At 50.8% G+C, this 20,798-nt stretch overlaps 1 protein-coding gene across 7 annotated transcripts in view; it reads right to left on the reverse strand.

Moving 5' to 3' along the window:
• The window catches only part of DNAH8 (dynein axonemal heavy chain 8), a 10,041,960-nt gene that overhangs the window by 1,506,740 nt on the left and 8,514,422 nt on the right, over positions 1–20,798 (reverse strand). For all 7 annotated transcript variants that reach the window (XM_078647354.1, XM_078647353.1, XM_078647356.1 and 4 more), the window contains one exon: positions 20,177–20,298. In XM_078647354.1, coding sequence (XP_078503480.1) covers positions 20,177–20,298 — 122 coding nt within the window. The remainder of the gene's footprint in view (positions 1–20,176; positions 20,299–20,798) is intronic.

Below are 20,798 nucleotides of genomic sequence, written 5' to 3' on the forward strand. Positions count from 1 at the left end.
ACGTAACAGAATATGTCATGAATGGGGCGGAAACCATGGAGGGGGCTACCTAAGGAGCCGGGACCTCTAACCTGATGGTGCGCGCAAACTAGTAATGACGTATCACTAGGAGAAGCTGGGGGCTATGAACTCTGTGCTAGGAGCAGAGACTGAAGTCTGGAGAGTCAGGGCGACATGTACCTAAACAGTATCTAGTATCTGATGTTTAGAGAACATGTTGATATAAACTAGAAGTTAGGAGGGGAAAGGCTAACTTGATTCTAAGACTGGACCATGCATTATTCTACATGTAGTGCGTGATGAAGAATATTAAATGACCATTAAATGCAGTATTTCTCTAACGTGGAGACGTGAAGGCTAGACAATGACGGAAACTATTGATGCGATTCAGTAGTTTAGGAATGCAGAGAAGGAGGACTGAACTGATAACTGGAATCATAACATACTCTTGGCAGACTCAGAGACTGAGCCAGGCTGGACCGGGCACTGCGAGGCAGGAAGTAAGTGAAGGGTCGAGGATACAGGTGGGGGCTGTATCGCTCCTCAGCGAGGTTTCTGGAGACAGGAGCTGAATCTGGTGTCCAGGCCCTTTTGAGGCCTAGAAACGGGGACTTAATAATAGAATAACGTGCACACTGAGAAACGTGGCAACGTAGCTTTACATAGGCCTGATATTCGTAGTATTCACGAGGACTGGAAACTGGCATATTAGAGGTGGACACAACTATAATTGCGTCATTAATCGAACATAGGGAGTACATATGCATATTTAATCATGCACACATAACATATGATGGAGGAGGCGTAGGGACACAGAACATGGCAAAATTTACTTTTCCACACCTGACATGATAAGGATGCCTGTATATCTTACTTTTAACAGGCAGACTGTCCCCAGGGTCCACCTCATGGGTGCACCAGGTTGTCTGATTTGGAGTCAGTGAAAACATATGTCTATAGGCCTGCAGAACTTGTCTGCAGTCCCTCTGCTGCTGATCAGTGAGGCTGCCTGCCAAGGCTACACCATCAACTGACCCATCATCAGGGTTCCGAGAGAGCAGGTCTGGGAGAGGGTCACTCTCTTCATCCTGTCCTTCATCGGAAGCCATGAGCAAGCCCATGTCAGCCCTGTTAACATATGGTTTCAGTCTGTTGACATGAAGCACCCTGTGGGGGCTCCTGGGAGTTCCAAGATCAACGCACAAGTTACTACTTGTGTAACGATATATCTGTAAGAGACATTAGTTAGCAATAGATTCCTTACCTTAGAATATCCCCAGGCGTCAGACTGGATCCGTAAATTATTGCGTAGCAATACCCCTGCGCGTCGGTAGGCGTCGTCCGCAGCTCCACGTCAGTCGTCGGCTTCGTTAGCACCGGAATGACGTTGTCGGAGTACTTAGACGCCGCCCATGCGCGCTGACGTCAGTTCTGATACACAGCTTTTCCGCGCCAGATACACAGAGCCATGATAGAACCAACACTGGTGCCAAGAAACTAGGGCCCTGAAAGAGGATGACCTTAACCCTAGATATCGGGTCGCAGAACGGGGAGGATGGGTGGGTCGGTAAGGAATCTATCACTAACTAATGTCTCTTACAGATATATCGTTACACAAGTAGTAACTTGTGCATCTGAAAGAGACATGTTAGTGATAGATTCCTTACCTTAGAATAGATACCCCAGCAATACCTACCCCGGTGGTGGGTCTGCGAACCAATAATCACACCAGAAAGTCCTGGAGGACGGAACGGCCAAAGAAGCCATCCCTCCGGACTTGACTGTCCAGGCAGTAGTGTCTTGCGAACGTGTGCAGCGAGGCCCACGTAGCAGCCTGGCAAATGTCCTGCAAGGGCACTCCCCGGCCCCGGGTAGTTGTAGTCGCCGTGGCCCGAGTGGAATGAGCCCTCAATCCAACAGGGGGCTCCTTCTTAGCCATGGAGTAACATGCCTGGATACACAAGATGATCCACCGGGAGATGGTCCGCTTGTGTACCGCCTTCCCCTTCTTAGCGCCCACGTAACCAACAAAGAGTTGGTCATCCACCCGGAACTGGCGTGTGCGATCAAAGTAGAATGAGAGCGCACGTTTTGGGTCCAGACGGTGGAGCCGCTCTTCCTCTTTAGAGGGATGCGGAGGCGGAAAGAAGGTTGGCAAGGTGATGGACTGCCAGATGTGGAAGGCTGAGACAACCTTGGGCAGGAAAGATGGCTTAGTACGCAACACAACCTTGTCCGGATGGACAGAAAGGAAAGGTGGAGTACAAGAAAGGGCCTGGAGCTCACTCACTCTCCTGGCAGAGGTGATGGCAACCAGGAAAGCAGTCTTCAGAGTTAGAAGGCGAAGAGGACAGTTGTGAAGTGGCTTACAGAGAGCGCACATCAGGAAAGTAAGAACAAGGTTCAAGTCCCACTGGGGCATCACGAAGGGAACAGGAGGGAACATGTGTGTGATGCCCTTAAGAAATCTATTTACAATAGGGGACTTGAACAAAGAAGGCTGATCAGGTAGCCTTAAGAAGGCAGAAAGGGCAGAAAGGTAGACCTTGACAGTGCCCATAGCAGAGCCCTGCTGGGAAAGAGAAAGAAGGAAGAGGAGAACCTCAGAAAGGGGGCAGAGAGTGGGTCCACAGCCTTTGCTGTGCACCATGCCACAAATCTGTTCCACCTGCAGGCGTATACCGACTTTGTGGAGGGATGCCTGGCTGCCAGAATGACATTACAGACTTCGGGAGGCAAGTCAAATGGCCTCAACTGTCGCCGCTCAATCTCCAAGCTTGTAGGTGGAGACTGGACAGGTTCGGGTGGAGGACCATCCCCTGCTGCTGCGACAGAAGGTCCTCCCGAAGAGGCAGACAAATCGGGGGATCGACTGACATGCTGAGAAGCTCGGGATACCAGTATCTTCGTGCCCAGTCCGGAGCCACAAGGATAACCTGGGCCCGGTCGCGCCTGATCGTCTTCAGCACTCTGGGCAGAAGTGGTATAGGCGGAAAGGTGTACAATAGACCGCAACTCCACTCGCGATGAAAAGCGTCTCCGTGCGAGTGCCGCCTTGGAAATTCCAACGCGCAGAACTGATGACATTGCGCGTTCTCTTCGGTGGCGAATAGATCTAACCAAGGCTCTCCCCACTGCTGAAAGAGACCTTGCGCCACGTCCAAGCTCAGACGCCATTCGTGATCCATCATGCACCGACGGCTGAGTTCGTCCGCCCTGGCATTCAGAGAGCATGCCAGGTGTTGAACCACCAGGATCACGCCCTGACGATCCAGCCACTGCCAGAGGCGCAGAGCCTCCTGGCATAGGGTCCACGACCCCACCCCGCCCTGTTTGTTGTAGTACCACATGGCAGTGGTGTTGTCCGTGAACACCTGCACTACACTCCCCCAGACAGAGGGGAGGAATGCCTTCAGTGCTAGATGAATCGCCCGTAACTCCAACAGGTTGATGTGGAGCCGGGCCTCCGCCGGAGACCAGAGTCCTCTGATCTCCGCCTCTCCCATGTGGCCACCCCAGCCCTGGAGGGACGCGTCCGTCACAACTACGTGCTACGGGTGGGGTAGGGAGAGGGATCTGCCACAGACCCAATCGCGGTCCGTGAGCCACCACTGCAACTGTCTCGCAGTGCCCTCCGAGATCAAGACGTGTTCGGACAAGTTGCCCCGATGCTGGGCCCACTGAAACTTCAGGTCCCACTGCAGAGCCCGCATCCGCCACCGGGTGTGACGCACCAGAAGGATGCAGGAGGCCATCAGCCCCAGAAGCCGCAGCGTCAACCTGACCGAGACTCGGGATAAAGGCTGAAAGACTGGAATCAGAGCCTGAATATCCCAATCCCGCTGTTCGGGAGGGTAAACCCGAAACTGCGCCGAGTCTAGAACCGCTCCGATGAAGAGGAGCTTCTGAGAGGGACACAGGTGCGACTTCGGCACATTGATGGAGAACCCCAGCAAGTGCAGGAGGTCGGCCGAAGTCTGGAGGTGGCTGATGACTGTCTGGGGCGAGCCCGCCTTCAACAACCAGTCGTCGAGGTAGGGGAAGACTGACACCCCATACCTGCGCAGATGAGCTGCAACCACCGCCATCACCTTGGTGAACACCCGTGGGGCGCTCGTAAGGCCGAAGGGGAGCACGGTAAACTGAAAGTGCTCGTGGCCTACCGTGAACCGCAGGTAACGCCGGTGGGCCGGCAGGACGGGGATGTGAAAATAAGCATCCTGCAAGTCCAACGCTACCATCCAGTCTCCGGGGTCCAGGGCAGCTAAGACCTGGGCCAAAGTCAGCATCTTGAACTTCTCTTGTCGGAGGAAGCCGTTGACGTTTCATAGGTCAAAGATAGGGCGCAGGCCCCCTTTGCCCTTCTTGGGTACCAGAAAGTAGTGGGAGTAACATCCACACCCTACTTCTGGCCCAGGAACGCGCTCGATGGCCCCCTTGGCCAAGAGGGCCGTGACTTCCTCTTGCAGAAGTTGCAAGTGATCCCCCGACACACGGTGGAATTGAGGTGGCATGGCTGGAGGGGTCGCCTCGAAGGGGAGGGAGTAGCCCCTTCGGACGATTTGCAGCACCCACCTGTCCGATGTGACAGTGCGCCAGTGGAAGTGGTGATGGCGAACCCTGCCTCCCACAGGCGTCACATGGGCCTGAAAACTCGGACTAGGAAGGTTTTGAGGCAGGTGCTGCGGAGGGAGGTGTGGACTGGCCTTGCCGTTGACCCCGACCGCCGCCACGGCGGTTTCCACGGCCGCCACTGCGCTGTTGGACATTCTGCGGTGCGTGGCTGGCAGCACGTGTGGGGACGCCCCTTCCGTGGCCACGAAAGGAGCGAAAGGCCCCCGATTGCTGGCGCGTGGCCGAGAGGCCTAAGGACTTGGCCGTAGCCCTGGAGTCCTTAAAGCGCTCCACCGCATGGTCTGCCTTGTCTCCAAAAAGGCGACGGCCATCGAACGGCATGTCCAAAAGAGTGGCCTGGACATCGGCCGAAAAATTGGTGGACCTCAACCAGGCGTTGGGTCTAACCGCCACCGTCGTTGCCATCGCCCTGCCCAGTGAGTCCGTGGTATCCAGCCCACACCGGATGGAGTATCGCGCCGCATCTCGACCCTCCACAAGGGCTTGGGCGAGTTTAGCGCGGACCTCCTCCGGGCATTGTGGCAGCACGTCCGCGACCGTGTCCCACAGGGTGTGGGTGTAGCGGCCCAAGAGACACGCGGTATTGACAGACCGCAGTCCCAAACTCAGGGACGAGAACACCTTCTTCCCGAACTGTTCATATCTCTTGGATTCCCGATCGGGCGGGCCGTCGGGAATGCGGTCTGGGAAGTGGAGGCCTGGATAACCAGACTCTCGGGGTGGGATGGGTGGACAAAAAGCAAGGGTCGCCCGGAGCCGGGCGGTAGCGTCTGGCCACGTTCCTATCCACAGGCGGACCTGTGGCGGGCTTGGACCAAGTGCCCAGAAGAACGTTGTGAGAAGTTGGCCTGATATATAATGTTCACTATTCTAGTGAACACTTTGTATCAGTACAAACAACCCTTATTGATGTTTGGTTGTAAGTCAACCTGATAGACCAGCTATCCTAGTAGCATGGACACGTGCAGTCTTTAGGCTAAACTCTAGAGGGCGTGTTAAGCCAGCTGTTTTACCATCACATTTACCCCTTGAACACCAAGTGAAAGGACACCACACAAGTTGTTATGAAAAATAAAGTATATTTATTTATAACAAGACTACCCTGGCTCTTTATGAGACAGGGAGCTAAGCACACAACAAAACTCTTAAAGAAATACTTAAAGTCGCACAATTTACACAAATTCCCGAGTGGCACGAAAAACCATATACTATACAAGTGGAATGCGAATTACTAGCAGGTAAGTAACTATTCTAATAGGCTTTAGGATCGCTAGGACTGGACTACTGAACCTTTAGATTACAAGCAGGAGGCCTAGGGACGTCGTGTGCAGAGTGGGCACTCTCACGCGTAAGGCGGGAAAAAGTCTATGGAGGCTAGTAAAAGCAAAGTTAGTGTTTTCGGGCGAACCCGACTAGGTAGGTCAAAACCGAAAGTGGATCTAGACACTTAAAGAGTTGGTCTACGCTGGAACACCGGAGTACTCGGTTTACCTAGCCCAGGGGCTGCGGCTGCATAGGGTTCAAATGTCGTCGGGTTTCTTCGTTGATGAACCAGGAGCCTGAAGGAAGAAGTTGCTGGCAGGCGACCAGTGAAGAAGTTCTTGGGGATCCAAGCCTGGATGGGGGAAGAGGAAGACCTGTAAGCAGAGGGGACCAAGTTCTGAATCACTAGCCAGTGATTTAGGTGGGCACCAGAGTGGCACCGGACAAAGTCACCTCAACCAGGTGAGTGGGCGCTGCTGGGCTCTGCAGTCTCTCGGACCAGGAGGCGTTGTCGGCGACCAGGATGGAGGTGCGAGCTGTCCCACGAAGATATCTGCTGTCGACGTCGCTGGACCCAGGATTGGGGCAACAAGTCTTGGCAAATGCAAGCCCACGCGGTGGACTTAAAATGGCGTCTGGAGTGGACCAGGAGGGTCCAGGGTGCTCCTCTGTTGGAGGGGAGCAAGGGCCAGTCTGGAGCAACCAGACCAGTGGTGTTTGTCGTCGAAGTTCGTCGTCAGGGGGCCACTAGCCAACGGGCAAGCGACCTGGACAACGCGGTGAGCAGCAAAGAGCAGAAGGGCCCCACGCAGATCTCGTGGATGCAAGGGGGCTGAAATTCGGTGCTGGAGCTGCTCAGGGTTGGGGCTTCTCTTACCCCAAAGCACTCGGTCGAGGGTCACTCGGGAGTCTTGCTGGGCAAGCGTCGTGCAGTCTTGAAGATGGCCGGTCCCTCGAGGTCTCGTCACACCCACGGGTCTCAGCTGGGCTGAAGATGCAGGTAGAGGTCAGAGGTGCCAGGGAAGCCGGTTCTCGTCGATCTGGGCAGTCTTGATCCGGAGGAGAGACTTACAGCAGACCGCGATGCTTGGATGGTGCCTGCTGCTGCAGGGTGACTACTCCTTAGTCACAAGGGAGAAATCTTGAGAAGAGTCTTGAGTTCCTTTCGTGGAAAGTTGGTTCAGGATTCAAAGATGATCTGATTTGGAAGGGGGCCTGCTCCTACCTTTATCCTGCAAAAGGGGGCTGGCACGCGACTAAGTCCTGCCCTATGGGTGGGACTAGGAAGGGGGGTGGTTACACCCCTCTCCCATGCCGGGCTTTCCCCAGCTCAGGGGCTGGTGTGCCCCTGGAACTGGTTCAAGCCGGCATATGCACAGTGAGCACCGGGGTGCCACTTGCAGTCACCTTCCTCTAAAGCCCTGCCTACCTAGAATACACAAAATCCTGTCTGGGACGGTGCTGGCACCGCCCCTGGCAGGAAACCCTTTGTCCTTGCCTCTTGTGCTGTGAGGACTCCCAGCAGCAGGAGGGCAGACTTGTGTCTCGGTGGCAGCATCCATCTTGTGGAGCTGAGGCTATGTCTGACTTTAACCGGGGTTACAGGTTACCAACATGTCGTGTCCCTCTAGAAGGGTGGAATGCTAACCCCGTCGCCAGAATTGGCGAGGGGTTAGTATTCCAATTCGTATGACACCTTACTCGACATGTTTTGATAATGTTATACCAAAGTTAGCATATGACCGCGAGGTACATAATGCACTTAAGATATAGCGTTATCATGGAACAGCTATTAGGACTTGGTTCCGCAAGCTGCAAACGGGCTCAGCTCATGCCAGAGCACCATTTCACATTATTCCACGCACCCTGCCTTCAGGATTGTTAAGGCCTGCCATAGGAGTGACTGATAGGAATAGATGTGTCCATTTTAGGTTTAGATATAGGAATACTATATCTAAAGCAAAGGGTGATTACACCACCTTGCCCCAGCTGTCAAGCAGCCAGTTGTGTCTGGTTTAGTTAGTCAACTCAGGGGTGGCATAATACATGCTGCAGCCCCTGGGAGACTTCTGGGTTCACCTCTGCCCTGATTACAGGGACACAAGAGAGGGCCCAGTGCCAATTCAGTACCTGGGTACAATTTGGAGTAGAGAGAACAGCTAGGCTGTGGGTCTGATTAGCAGGCCCACAGCCAGGGAAAGTCGTAAACCAGTGAAGCAAAAAGCAAAAAATCTGGGTGATCATAGGATTGCAGACCCTACTCTCCTACAAACGTCACATAAGGCCTCATTAAACGGCAGCAGAGGCTCATTGGAGCTTGCCTGCGGTCTAAGGACCTCAGTGAGGAGGTTAGTCCTCACGGCCGCGACGGGCAGCTCAAGGTTTAAGGCCTTGGCTGCCCTCGTCAACACTACACTGTAAGCAGCCCCCTCCTCCGTAGCCACGGTGGGAGGGGAGACAAATCCAGTGTCTGGCGAGGTGTCAATACCACTAGCCTCCCCAAGCTCATATGTCCAGTCCTCTTGAGTCTGCCAGAGGGTCCTCAGACGCCTCCCAATCACCTTCGTCACCAGTCTCCTGTAACACAGGGTCAACAGACTGGGCCTCCTCATGGAGATAAAAATCTCCAAAGGCCGTCGGAATCGGCGCCCAACGGCGCCGTTCCGGCGACAGAGTCAGACCGGAGGGAAGATTGAGGACGACGTCCACAATGGGCGCCGGGGGCGACACCCTCGGGGCCGGCGCCGGTGAGGTCGACCGGCGACGACCCGGATCCGGAAGCGGATCCAGTGAGGTCCTGCGGTGCCGGGACCGAAGTCGTCGGTGGCGCCAGGGCCGAAGCACCCGGCGGCGTCGAGGCCGAAGCACCCCACCCGCTAGGGCGTCCAGCCGGGACCGCTGGGCCCGAAGGCGCCACGGGACCCGGCTGAGGAGGGAGGGACCTCATGGCCATGAGGTACTGCTCGATCTCCTCTGGCGTCGCGCCGTGCCCAGGGACCCAAAGGTGTGGGGCAGGCGGTGACGCTTGCGACTCCCTCGGAGCCGCATGGGCGGTGTCGCCCGAGCCCCCGGCCGCATCGTGTGAGCGTCGGGGCGGGTCGGAGGAACGATGATGCCTCTCCGACCTCTCATGCCTCTTACCTGAGGACTTGGATCACGACGACCGATGTCCACTCCCGGAGCTACGAGGACTCCGACCCCGCAACCGGTCCCTCGACCTCCCGTGGGACCGGGACCTGGAATGGCGCGGGCCGACTGCCGGAGCTCGAGTCGCTTGCGGGACCGCTCCCGCCTAGCCTTCGACGTCAGGGCCCGGCAGTCGGAGCAGGTGCGGTCGTCGTGGTCGAGGCCTAAACACTTCAGGCACCGGCGATGGGGGTCCATGACTGACATCAGTCGGTCGCACTTCGAACAGGGCTTGAACCCGGGCATCCCTAACGGCACCGACAGAGTCGAAGACTCGAAGGAAGAAATGATCAAAAAGATCAAAAAGTTTAGTCAAAAAATGACTAGGGGTAGAGCTTCTCCGGATCTGCGCTAGCTGGCGCGGAAAAAAGAAGAACTGACGTCAGCGCGCATGGGCGGCTTCTAAGTACTCCGACGACGTCATTCCGGCACTAACGACGCCGACGACGGACGCGGAGCCGCGGACGACGCCTACCGACGCGCAGGAGTATTGCTACGCAAACATTTCTGGATCCAGTCTGACGCCTGGAGATATTCTAAGGTAAGGAATCTATCACTAACGTGTCTCTTTCAGATAAATAGGTTACCTCTCCCTTTTGCTCAACAATGGTGTGGGGTCCAGACCATTTGTCTTGGAGAGCTGCTGGGTCCACTGGCTTCAACACCCACACTTTCTGCCCTGGCTGGTAAACAGTCAGCACAGCCTTTTGGTCATGCCAGGCTTTTTGAAGTTCCTGGCTAGCCTCAAGGTTTTTGGATGCCTTTTTCATATACTCTGCCATCCTGGAGCGGAGACTAAGTACATAATCCACAATGTCTTGCTTTGGAGCTTTGAGAGGTAACTTCCATCCATCCTACACCAGAAAAAGGGGTCCTCTTACTGGGTGCCCAAACAAAAGTTCAAAAGGGCTGTAACCAACCCCCTTTTGTGGGATCTCTCTGTAAGCAAACAAAAGGCAGGGCAGCAGGATATCTCATCTCCGCCTGAGCTTTTCAGGGAGACCCTTAATCATGGCCTTTAAGGTCTTGTTACATCTCTCAACTAGACCATTGCATTGTGGATGATAGGGTGTGGTGAACTTGTAGTTCACTCCACACTCCTTCCACATAACAGTCAGATATCCAGACATAAAGTTTGCACCTCTGTCTGAGACAACCTCCTTTGGAAAACCCACTCTTGAGAAAACTCCCAGGAGGGCTCTTGCCACAACAGGGGAAGTTGTGGTCCTTAGGGGAATAGCTTGTGGGTATCTGGTGGCATGATCCACTACCACCAGAATAAACCTGTGCCCAGAGGCTGTTTGGGGATCCATTGGTCCAACAATGTCAATCCCTACTCTTTCAAAGGGAACCCCCACCACAGGTAGTGGTATTAGGGGGGCCTTTGTGGTACCACCTGATTTGCCACTGGCTTGGCAGGTGACACAGGAGCGACAAAACTCCTTGGTGTCTTCTGACATTTGGGGCCAGTGAAAGTGAGGGACAAGCCTGTCCCAAGTCTTGTTCTGGCCAAGATGTCATGTGAGGAGAATATCATGGGCTAATGTAAGAAGGAAGCCTCTGAATGCCAAAGGTATGACCAATCTCCTGGAAGCACCCGGCTTGGGGTCTCTAGCCTCTGAATACAGGAGCCCTTCATCCCAATACACTCTATGGATTCCATTTGCATTCCCAGCAGCCTCAGCAGCAGCTTGCTGTCTGAGGGGTTCTAGAGAAGGGGGAACAGCGTTTACAACGCAACTTTTACCACGCACTACATTTACAACGCAGGTATTACAATGCAAGTTGTTACAACGACTTGCGTTGGGGGGCACTGTTGGATAGGAAATAGTTTAATTTTCTATCCAACACCTTCCCTACTATCCACGGGGACTGGAGTTGGAATGGAAAATTAAACTATTCCACTATCCAGCGCCCACCAACGCAAGTCGTTGTAACGACTTGCGTTGTAATACCTGCGTTGTAAAGGCATGCATGGTAAAAGCATGCGTTGAAATGTCATACATCCCAAGAGAAGGGCAGTCCAACTGCGCCTGCCTCAGATCTGCCCTTGAAGTTCCCCCTGTCCCAAGAAACTCAACCTGATCAGGCTCAAGCTCTTCTAGGACAGTTCCTTCTTGGGTCTCACAATCAACTTCCTTGGAAGGCTGATCCTCATTCTGAGGCAAGGGGGAAGGCACTGCCTTAACCCTACTGCTTCTCCTCCTGGTAGGCCACTTGTCCATTATTTCAAGATCCAGGGCCTGTTCAGTGTTGCAATTTTTGACCTGTGACCTGGTCACATCAAGGACATGTGCTGATATACTTAACATATCTGCATGAGTCCTATACTCCCCTTCAGACCAGACTAAAGATTCTAGGTCATTGCCAAGCAAACATTCTACAGGGAGGTCTGAACTAACAACAACTCTTTTGAGGCCAGTTACCCCTCCCCAGGAGAAATTAACAATTGCCATACTATGGGTGGTAGTGACATTGCTTGCATTGGTCACTAGGTAATTGTCACCTAGTATGATCTGTCCAGGGTCCACAAAGCTGGGTGTCATCATTGTGACACTAGCACATGTGCCCCTGTAGGCCTGAGACACTTTATTATTAATTAAAGAAGTCTGTCTGTACTTGCCCAAGTTACTGGGGCTCACAGTAGAGGTCATAGCCATGTCCACATCACAGACAAGAACAGCTTGAGTTGGTATTCTGACTAGGCCAGAATCCACCTCAGTTCCCAGGGTTAACCCTACTACACCCCTTCTGTTGAGAACCAGCACTATTAGCTGTACTAGGGGGAACAGTTGCCTTAGCGGCAATGGTGGCTGGAGCTGCCTACTTTTTGGTGCAATCACTGGTCCAGTGAGTATTAACCTTACAAAAGTTGCACCATGGTTTTTTTGGACCTTCTTTCTTTTTAGGTTTTGGGGGACTCCCCAGTAGAAGCTTTTTGGGCACCTTGAGAAGACTTCTGGTCTTTTGCTTTCTACCCACTCTTTTGGTCTTGCTTCTTCTGATCACCCCTTGGTTCTGTACCTTCTGCTTCGCCCTTGTTCTGACCCATTTGTCCGCCTTCTTACCCAAATCTTGTGGAGAGGACAGATCAGAGTCAACCAAGTGCTGATGCAATAACTGGTTTAGACAGCTGTTAAGAATTTGTTCTCTCATAATCAAATTATACAATCATGTATAGTCCTTGACCTTACTGCCCAGTAACCAGCCTTCCAGAGCCTTAGTAGCACAATCTACAAAGTCAGTCCAGTCCTGAGTCTGTGTCTTTTGGGCGTCTCTGAACAGCAACCTATACAGCTCAATGGTTAAGCCAACCCCATCTATTAGAGCACTCTTCAGGACAGTGTAGTTGTCAGCATCCTCATCACTAACTGTGAGGAGCTTGTCTCTCCCTTTGTCTGAAAAGGAGAGCCATAAGATTGCTGCTCACTGACTCAGGGGTACCTGCTGTACTCTGCAGGCCCTTTCCAAAGCAGTTATCCACTTGTGGATGTCATCCCCACTCTTGTAGGGAGGGACATTATGGTCATTAGACCTTTCCTTATCTCTAGGAATTATGCTGCCACCAGTGGGCTCAAGCCCACACAATTTTCTCTCTCTCTCAAGAGCCAGGGTCTCTTTTGCAAGGGCAACTTCTTGCCTCTTGATTCTAAGCTTGGATTCCTTCATCCTAGCCTTATGCTCTCTTCTCTGAGGGGTAGTCATTCTCCCTAGAGCTGAGGCATGGGACCCTACTGAGTCATCAGAGTGGCTGGACTCACTGGAGAGTGATTTTCGGGCACTTCTGCTATAATTCTTTTCGTGCCAAATCCGAGGTGAGCCTCTCAGGGGAGGAGGGTGGGCGTATGTGAATCTATGAAAGCTTCCAATACTGGAGAACTACAGTTACAGGTAAGTAACTTGTTTTCTTACTCCAGTATTGGAGCTTTCATAGATTCACATGCCTGAATCAGAATAGCGAGCAGTAAATTATAGCACATTTTGTTTTTGTCACCCGCTTTTCATCAATAGGCAACACATGATACTTGCACATAGTAGTAACTGTATCAATATATTCATAGACATATCGCCCCTCAATGACATATCCAATATCATACAACAAAAAAATGTGCTTTTCTTACCAACCAAAGGAAGGAGGGATGAGAAAGAGGCTCACCGCTATTGGAAAAGGTTCCTCAGCACCGCTTGTCCCACTGCTACATCGCTTCTTGCATGAGCATCCAGGCAGTAATGCCTGGTGAAGGTATGCATACTCCTCCCGGTAGCTGCTCTGCAGATGTCCTGAATAGAGACGCCTGAAAATAGAGCAGTAGAGGTTGATACCACTCTTGTGGAATGTGCATGAACACATGCTCTCAATGGCTTCCCCGCCGCTTGATGACAGAATTGAATGGCATTTGAGATCCATTGTGCAATTCCCCGTTTTGATAACGAGAAACCTTTCCTGGGGGCACTAAAAGCCGCAAACAATTCTGTAGATTTTCTGAAAGGTCTTGTCCTTTGCAAATAAAACTTCAGGCAACGCTGGACATCCAGAGTGTGGAGATTCCGTTCCACTACCGTAGGTGGTTGAGGAAAGAATTGTTTCAGGATTAGCGGCTCATTTAGGTGGAAATCCGTTGGTACTTTCGGAATCAATCTTGGATTTGTACTGAGCACTAATCTGTCCTCCCGAATTGTAGAAACGGCTCTTGCGTTGTAAGGGCTTGTACTTCTCCCAGCCTTCTGGATGATGTTAGAGCTATTAATAGAGCCACTTTCCAGGATAGGAATTTCAGATCCGTTTTGAGGATTGGCTCAAATGGTGGTTTCATTAGTTGTGATAAGACAATGTTCAGTTGCCATAGAGGCTTAATGGGTGGGTAAACTCAAAACAACCCCTTCATGAATTGCTTCACAATTCTTTCCGACCACAGAGATGGACCTGCAGAGTTTCTCCCCTATCTAGAAATCGCTGCCAAATGCACTTTAATAGAGGCATGGGTTAATCCAGATTTTGCCAGCCTTAGTAAATATGGGATGATTTGATACGTCTCTGCCCGCAGAGGATGCAATTTGTTTTCCTGACACCAGAAGCAGAATCTTTTCCATTTCATCCTGTATGTCCTATTAGTGCTTTCAGGATTGCTCTACATTCTGCCGGAATGTTCAAGCGATGAAATTCTCTGTAGTCAGCAGCCAGGCCGCTAATTGCAGTGAAGTTGGGTCTGGATGCTGCACTTGTCCCTTCTCCATAGTTAACAGTGCTGGTATTGGCTGTAGACGTATTGGCTCGGTCTCCGATAAAAGGAGCAGCTCTGTGAACCAATACTGCCTGGGCCAGCAAGGGGCTATTAGTATTATCCTGCATGGTTCTTTTTTCATCTTCGTGAATACCCGTGGCAGGAGGGGAATCGGCGCAAAGGTGTAGGCAAAGATGCCTGACCATGCCATCGAAAACGCATTCCCCCATGATCCCCTTTGGGGACGCCAGCTTGCAAAGAATCTGCATTTCTTGTTCTGGGCTGTGGCAAAGAGCTCAACCATTGGTATTCCCAATTTGGCAAAGATGGTCATCAGCGTGTTCTGATCCAGCTCCCACTTGTGGTAAGTTGTTTTCTGCCTGCTGAGGGTGTCCGCTGTTGTATTTTGATCTCCTGGAAGATGTATGGCCTTCAGAGTTACTCCGTGATCTATCGCCCATTTCCATATTTTCTGAGCTTCTCTTGACAGAGAGAGAGATCTCGTGCCTCCCTGTTTGTTTATGTAGTGCATTGCCATTGTGTTGTCTGTCTGCACTAACACTGATCTTCCTTCTATCCTTGGCAGGAAGGCCAACAATGCCAATCCTATTGTCCTTAGTTCCAATAGGTTTATGTGAAGGTGTTGTTCTTGTTGGTTCCTGCGGCCGCTGACTCGTAATTCCTGTAGGACTGCTCCCCATACTTCGAGAGAGGCATCCGTGGTAACTACTAACGGAGCTGGTTCGGTGAGGAAGGTCAGACCCACCGAGATATTGTTCCTGCAAGTCCACTACTTTACTGCCTGTAACATTGGTTGCGTGACTTTGATCTTGTCCTCGAAGGATCCCTTTGCTTGGCACCACTGAAGGTCTAACTCCTCTTGTAACGGTCGCATTCTTAAGCGACATAGGGGAATGAGTGGTATGCATGAAAACATCGTTCCCAAGAGCGAGTTGTATCTTCGGACTGAAAGAGGCTTTCTTCTGCTGAATTCTTTGGCTAGAGATACGAGTTCCAATTGTCTCTCTATGGATGGGAATGCCTTGTTTTGTGATGTGTCTAGGATTGCGCCTAGAAACTTGATCATTGTGGCTGACAGCAGAGATGATTTTTCCACATTCAAGGTCAGGCCCAGGTCCGCAAACAACTCCATGCAAGCCGACGTCGAAACGTGAGCTGCCTCCTGCGATGGTGCCTTTACCAACCAGTCGTCCAGGTATGGGAATATTTGGTGTTTGTGTCTTCTTAGATAGGCTGCCACTGGCGCCAGACATTTTGTAAATATTCTCGGTGCAGATGTGAGGCCGAATGGTAGCACCTTGAATTTGTAATGGTCTTTGGACACTAAAACGAAGGAACTTTCTGTGGGACGGATGTATGGGGATATGAAAATATGCATCCTGTAAATCTAGGGAGGTCATCTGATCTCCTGGGTTTAAGAGCAGCAGAATATCTTGGAGGGTCACCATTCTGAATGACTGTTTCTTGAGATAGGTATTTATGGACGGTAGATCCAAGATTGGACACCATCTGAGAGCATCCTTTCTGATCAAGAAGAAACGGCAATAAAATCCTCGTCCTCTTTGGGAGTTCGGCACCGGTTCTATTTCTCCCTTTTGGAGCATTGCCCGAATGTCCCGACGCATCTGAGACAGGTGTTTTAATTCTTGATATGTAGGTGGCGTGGGAGGAGGAAAGTGGAGGAATTCCAAAGTATGTCCGAATTTTATTATGTGGAGGACCCATTTGTCTGATACTATTCTCTGCCACTGTGGTAAATAACAAGTCACTCTTCCACCAAGGGGAACATTTGACAGGGTAGGAGGATGAGAAATTGGAAATTGCAGGTTGTCATTGTCTTTTACTGTTATCTTTCCTAGAACGACCTCCTCGTCCTCTGGGACTGGACTTGAGTAGCCTCCAGAATGCTTCTGGCCATATTGCTGCCTGTAGGGCTGCGAAGAGGAAGAATAAGATGTGTATCTTCCGTGCTGGTAGCCACCTCTATATGAAGGTTGTCCTCTTCCACGGGCACCTCAAAAGGGCGCTTTCCGATACTGTAACGTACCCAAGGCTTTCGCCGCATCAGTATCCTTTTTAATGCTTTGAAGGGTCTCATCTACTAGACGCCCAAACAGATCTTCCCCATCAAAGGGTAGTTCCAGAATTTTATTTTGGACCTCCGGCCTAAAGGCAGTGGCCCTCAGCCAACCCTGGCACCTCAAAACTGCTGCTCCTCCTAGGGAACGAAAGGCCGTGGTAGCTATGTCCATAGCACAATCAATAACATCAGCTGAAGTTCTCTCCCCTTCCTGCAGTACTTTCTTCGCCTCCTGCTTGGTGGTCTTCCAGAAGGAGGTCGATATATGGTGCTATATCGCACCACATTCGTCTGTCATATCTGCCCAGGATGGCAAGGGCATTAGCTGGTCTGACCAAGAGAGCTGACATGGAGGAGAATGGTTTTCCTGCGTTGTCTAAACGCCGTTCTTCTCTGTCCGGAGGGGCAGAAAGAGGTGCTGCTGGGTTTTTCGACTTTTGTTGTGCAGCCTGCGAGATGATAGAGTCCGGCTTAGGATGGCCCAGTAAGCACGCCGGAGCGTCCTCAGGCGCCTTATACTTTTTATCCAGCCTCACTAGTACCGGTGTAACCGTTGCTGGAGTTGTCATCACCTGTAAACCTTCCTTCCATACGTGGCCAATGATTGGTATGGACCGGATTGATTTTTGATAGGGCTCTTTAAAGTCATAAAGAAAACATTCGGCTTGAGTTGTTTTCATCGGCAGCTGAAATCTTTTTGCAGCTCTCTCCATTAAGTTGTGGAATCCACCAATATCCACTGGTGGAGAATCTGCCGCCGGTACCTGGGTGGGTGATGGTGGAGAGGGAATCATGTAGTCATCCCATTCTCTGTGGGGTTCCGTTAGCTCTCCTTCTTCACGGTCGTCATCATCTGTGGTCACAGGATCCTGCTGCTGTTGGATCTGAGCTGTCTGCGGAGCAGTGTCTAGTAGGCTTTCCCTACTGCGGACTGGCGTGGCCAGAATCGAACGAGGACGTGAAGGTGGAACATCCTGAGGAACTCCTGATGGAGGAAACCTCTTCTTATAATCCTCCAACATATGTTGCAAATCCATCATCATGGAAGATGGCATTGCTACCATCTCTTCCTGAGGCTCTTGTTGGTAGCGGTGGAGTGAGAGGCTGTGGTATTCTTCATACCCCTCCTCATCGTCATCTTCCTGACATTTTACATGGCGTTCGGATGGGCTTGTGGCATACCCAAAGGGTCCATCATCCTTCTCCTCCTCATCCTACTCTTCCTCCCCCAAAAGGTGCAACGGGACCAGAGGAGTAATCTTGCTTGGAGAAGTCACTGCTGGTGTGATCTTCTTCTTGTGCTTTTGTGCAGTTTGAGATCGTCGTCGATACTACCGTCGACGAAGCTGTTGTCGTCGTTGTCATTGCAATTGAACCATTCCTCGCCAACGACATAGTAACCGTCGTCAACGATCCCGTCTTCATCACTGTCGACGACGATCTCGTCGTCGGCATTGCCGTCGTCATCACTACCGTCGTCGACGATGTCGTCCTCGATGTTACCGGCGTCGACACTGCTGTCGTTGATGCTCCAGTCGACGCTCCCGTCGACGGTGACTCCAATACAATCAATGGTAGCTTCTCTACCTCCTTTGTCGCCGTAGACAATGATTTCTTCGTCGACGATCCCGTCGACGATGTCAATCTTTTCACCTTTTCCTCAGGAATGCTAGAGGATGGCTTCTTGAATGATGCTGGAGCCAATGGTGGTGTCTTTGAAGGCTCAGAAGAGGCTCTTTTGGATTCTTTCTCTTTCAAAGTGTGTCCTTTGCTCTCCTTTGGTTTTTGTTGAGGAGATTTTGAAGGACTACGCCCTGAAGACCCTTGGGTGGTCTTTTTTAGGGCCTTCTCAGGACGGTCCCCTGAGGAATGAGCCTGAGGAGATCTTGATCTTTTTTGAGATCTCCTGGACGAAGAGGAGGATTCCTGGTCACTATCAATAGAAACCACCTTCTTTCTGGCCTTGATCTTCTGGTGCCAAATTAAAAGGCGTCCCTCACGATCTCTAAGGGTCTTGCTAGAGAAAATGCGACATACCTTGCAATCCTTTGCTTTGTGGTCCGGATAAAGACATGTGGGTCATCAGTGTAGAGTCTATTTTTAGAGCAGGTGGCCCAGGCTCTAAAAAGACCCCTTTTCTCTTTCCGAGACATTCTCAAGAATGTAGATGAGAAATAGATTACCAAATTCTCAAATCCACAAGAAATAGAATGGAAATGAAGCTTCTAACCAGTTGGAAATCCAGAGTTTGAGCAGAGCACAAAGGAGACTCCCTAGCACAACGTGCCGGTAGAAAATCTGAGGGGCAAAAGGTTCTCTTAAGAGGGTTCTAGAGGGTGAGTGACTCTGATTGGCTAAGGGAAAAGTTTGGTCCTTTTTTACATAACAAAGGTTATGGGTTACAAAAGGGAAATCGGCATAGGCCTTTTTCAGTTAGCTATACTGCTAACCATTGCGTTTTTATATACCGGAGACTCCCGTCTCGACGACGGGGAAATGATTCAGGTATGTGAATCTATGAAAGCTCCAATACTGGAGTAGGAAAGCATACCAAGGTCTGGGGAGGTATCCAGACCACTGGCATAGCCCAACTCCTCTCTCCAGTCCGGCTCTTCAAGCTGGTCTGCCAAAGGGTCAACAGACCCAGTCCTCCTCACCTTCCTCTGGCTGCCACTCAGGGCAATAAGGAACGCCAGGGTAGAACAGTGGTACAAAAGTACCATTCGGCGCCGGTACCACCGTCGGTTGATACTGGTCCGGCTCCGTGTCCAAGTGGAGGAGGAGGCCGGGGTCGATGCCGGCTGGGGACACAACCAGCGTCGGAGGATGCGGCGGTCAATGGAGTCGGTGCCGGAGGAGGTATCATAAGGTCGACCAGCGATGATGTGGATCCAGGCCTGGATTCCTGGGGGCCCTGCTGTGCCAGGGCCGGAGCCGCCGGCATCAAAGGACTAGAATCCCCAGCCGATTCCACGGGGCCCAAAGGCACGCAGCCTGAGTCGGACTGTCCAAAGACGGAGTGGAGGGCTTCGTGAAATGTACAAAGATGGGCAGGGGTCGCTCCGGCTGCCGGGAAGCTCGGAGCTAACCCGCCAGGCTGTGCGGGCGGAGCCAAAGGACGACGGGAAAGAGGCGAAGAGCAACGGTGCTTCTTCGCTTTCTCTTTGTTTTTCTACTTCCCCGATTACGAAGACTGCGAGGAGGAATGATGGTGGTGACTCTGAGACCAGTCCCGCGACCTCCCTCTCGACCGGGACCTCAAGCAACGCAGAGCTGACTGCCGGGCCTCCAGAAGCTTTCGGGACCACTCCCACAAAGACTTCGGGTTAGTGGTATCACAATGGTAGCAAACACAACATTAAAGCGTGCTTATGAACATAAACTTAAACCCTGATACAATCAACTATCACAATGACAGGAAACAGAACATTAAACTGTGCTCATGAACATAAGCTTAAACCTTGATACAATCAACTATCACATTGACAGGAAATAAATCAATAAGCCTTTACAATTAAACCCCTTGATAAGAGATAAACAATAATCATTTAATATGGACATTAAATACACAATACAAAAATATGTGCACTTGACCTGTTTAACAAATAATGCTGAACTGCAATGTTACTATCTATCGTTGTTCTAATATACCAACAAGTAAAATCATTTAAACTGAAATTATATCAATATTGTGATAAAATAATAAAAACCAGAACAAATTTATAATAGGTTTATATGAGATAATTATGTGTTCTAAGCAGAGAAACACCTGATTCATTATTTCTGAGAACTGTTGGAGTTTGCTGAGTTCCACAAGATTTAGCCACGTCATGTCAAGAATCCAACGAGATGGTTTAGGTGGACAGGCTTTCAGATCGAGCGCAGCACCTCCTATAAAGATGGATGATACAACAATAATTTATATTTTTATTTAATATTTCAAACACTTTAAACAAGTAAATTGCCAATACAATTGGGATCATGCTATACACATACTTAAAAAAAAAAAAATTACGTCATAAAAAAAGTTTTGAAAGAATAGAAAACATTTCACAATAATTCATATCCACTGGGGTTCCGTGCATTATATTAAAAGAGTTATCATGCTCATAATCTCCTTTTTATTCTTAGAAGAATTTCAGAAAAATATTAAATACTGTATCACATTACTACCAATTACGTTTTATCAGTAGATGTTTAAAGGTATTGCACCCAAATCAGACTTAAAGATACCATCTGAATATAATGACCAGGTTACTTAACCTTCGTTAATGCCTTATCAGGTAGAAACCAGGCCTGGGTGTGGTTCGAGGAGTTCGCCGCAAAAAAGTGACAAAAAAACTCTGCGGAGTTTCGCAAGTGGCGAAGTGCAGTGCGAACTGCAGTTAGCG

The sequence above is a fragment of the Lissotriton helveticus genome, chromosome 6, assembly GCF_964261635.1.
Source record: "Lissotriton helveticus chromosome 6, aLisHel1.1, whole genome shotgun sequence".
NCBI classification, from domain to species: Eukaryota; Metazoa; Chordata; class Amphibia; order Caudata; family Salamandridae; genus Lissotriton; species Lissotriton helveticus.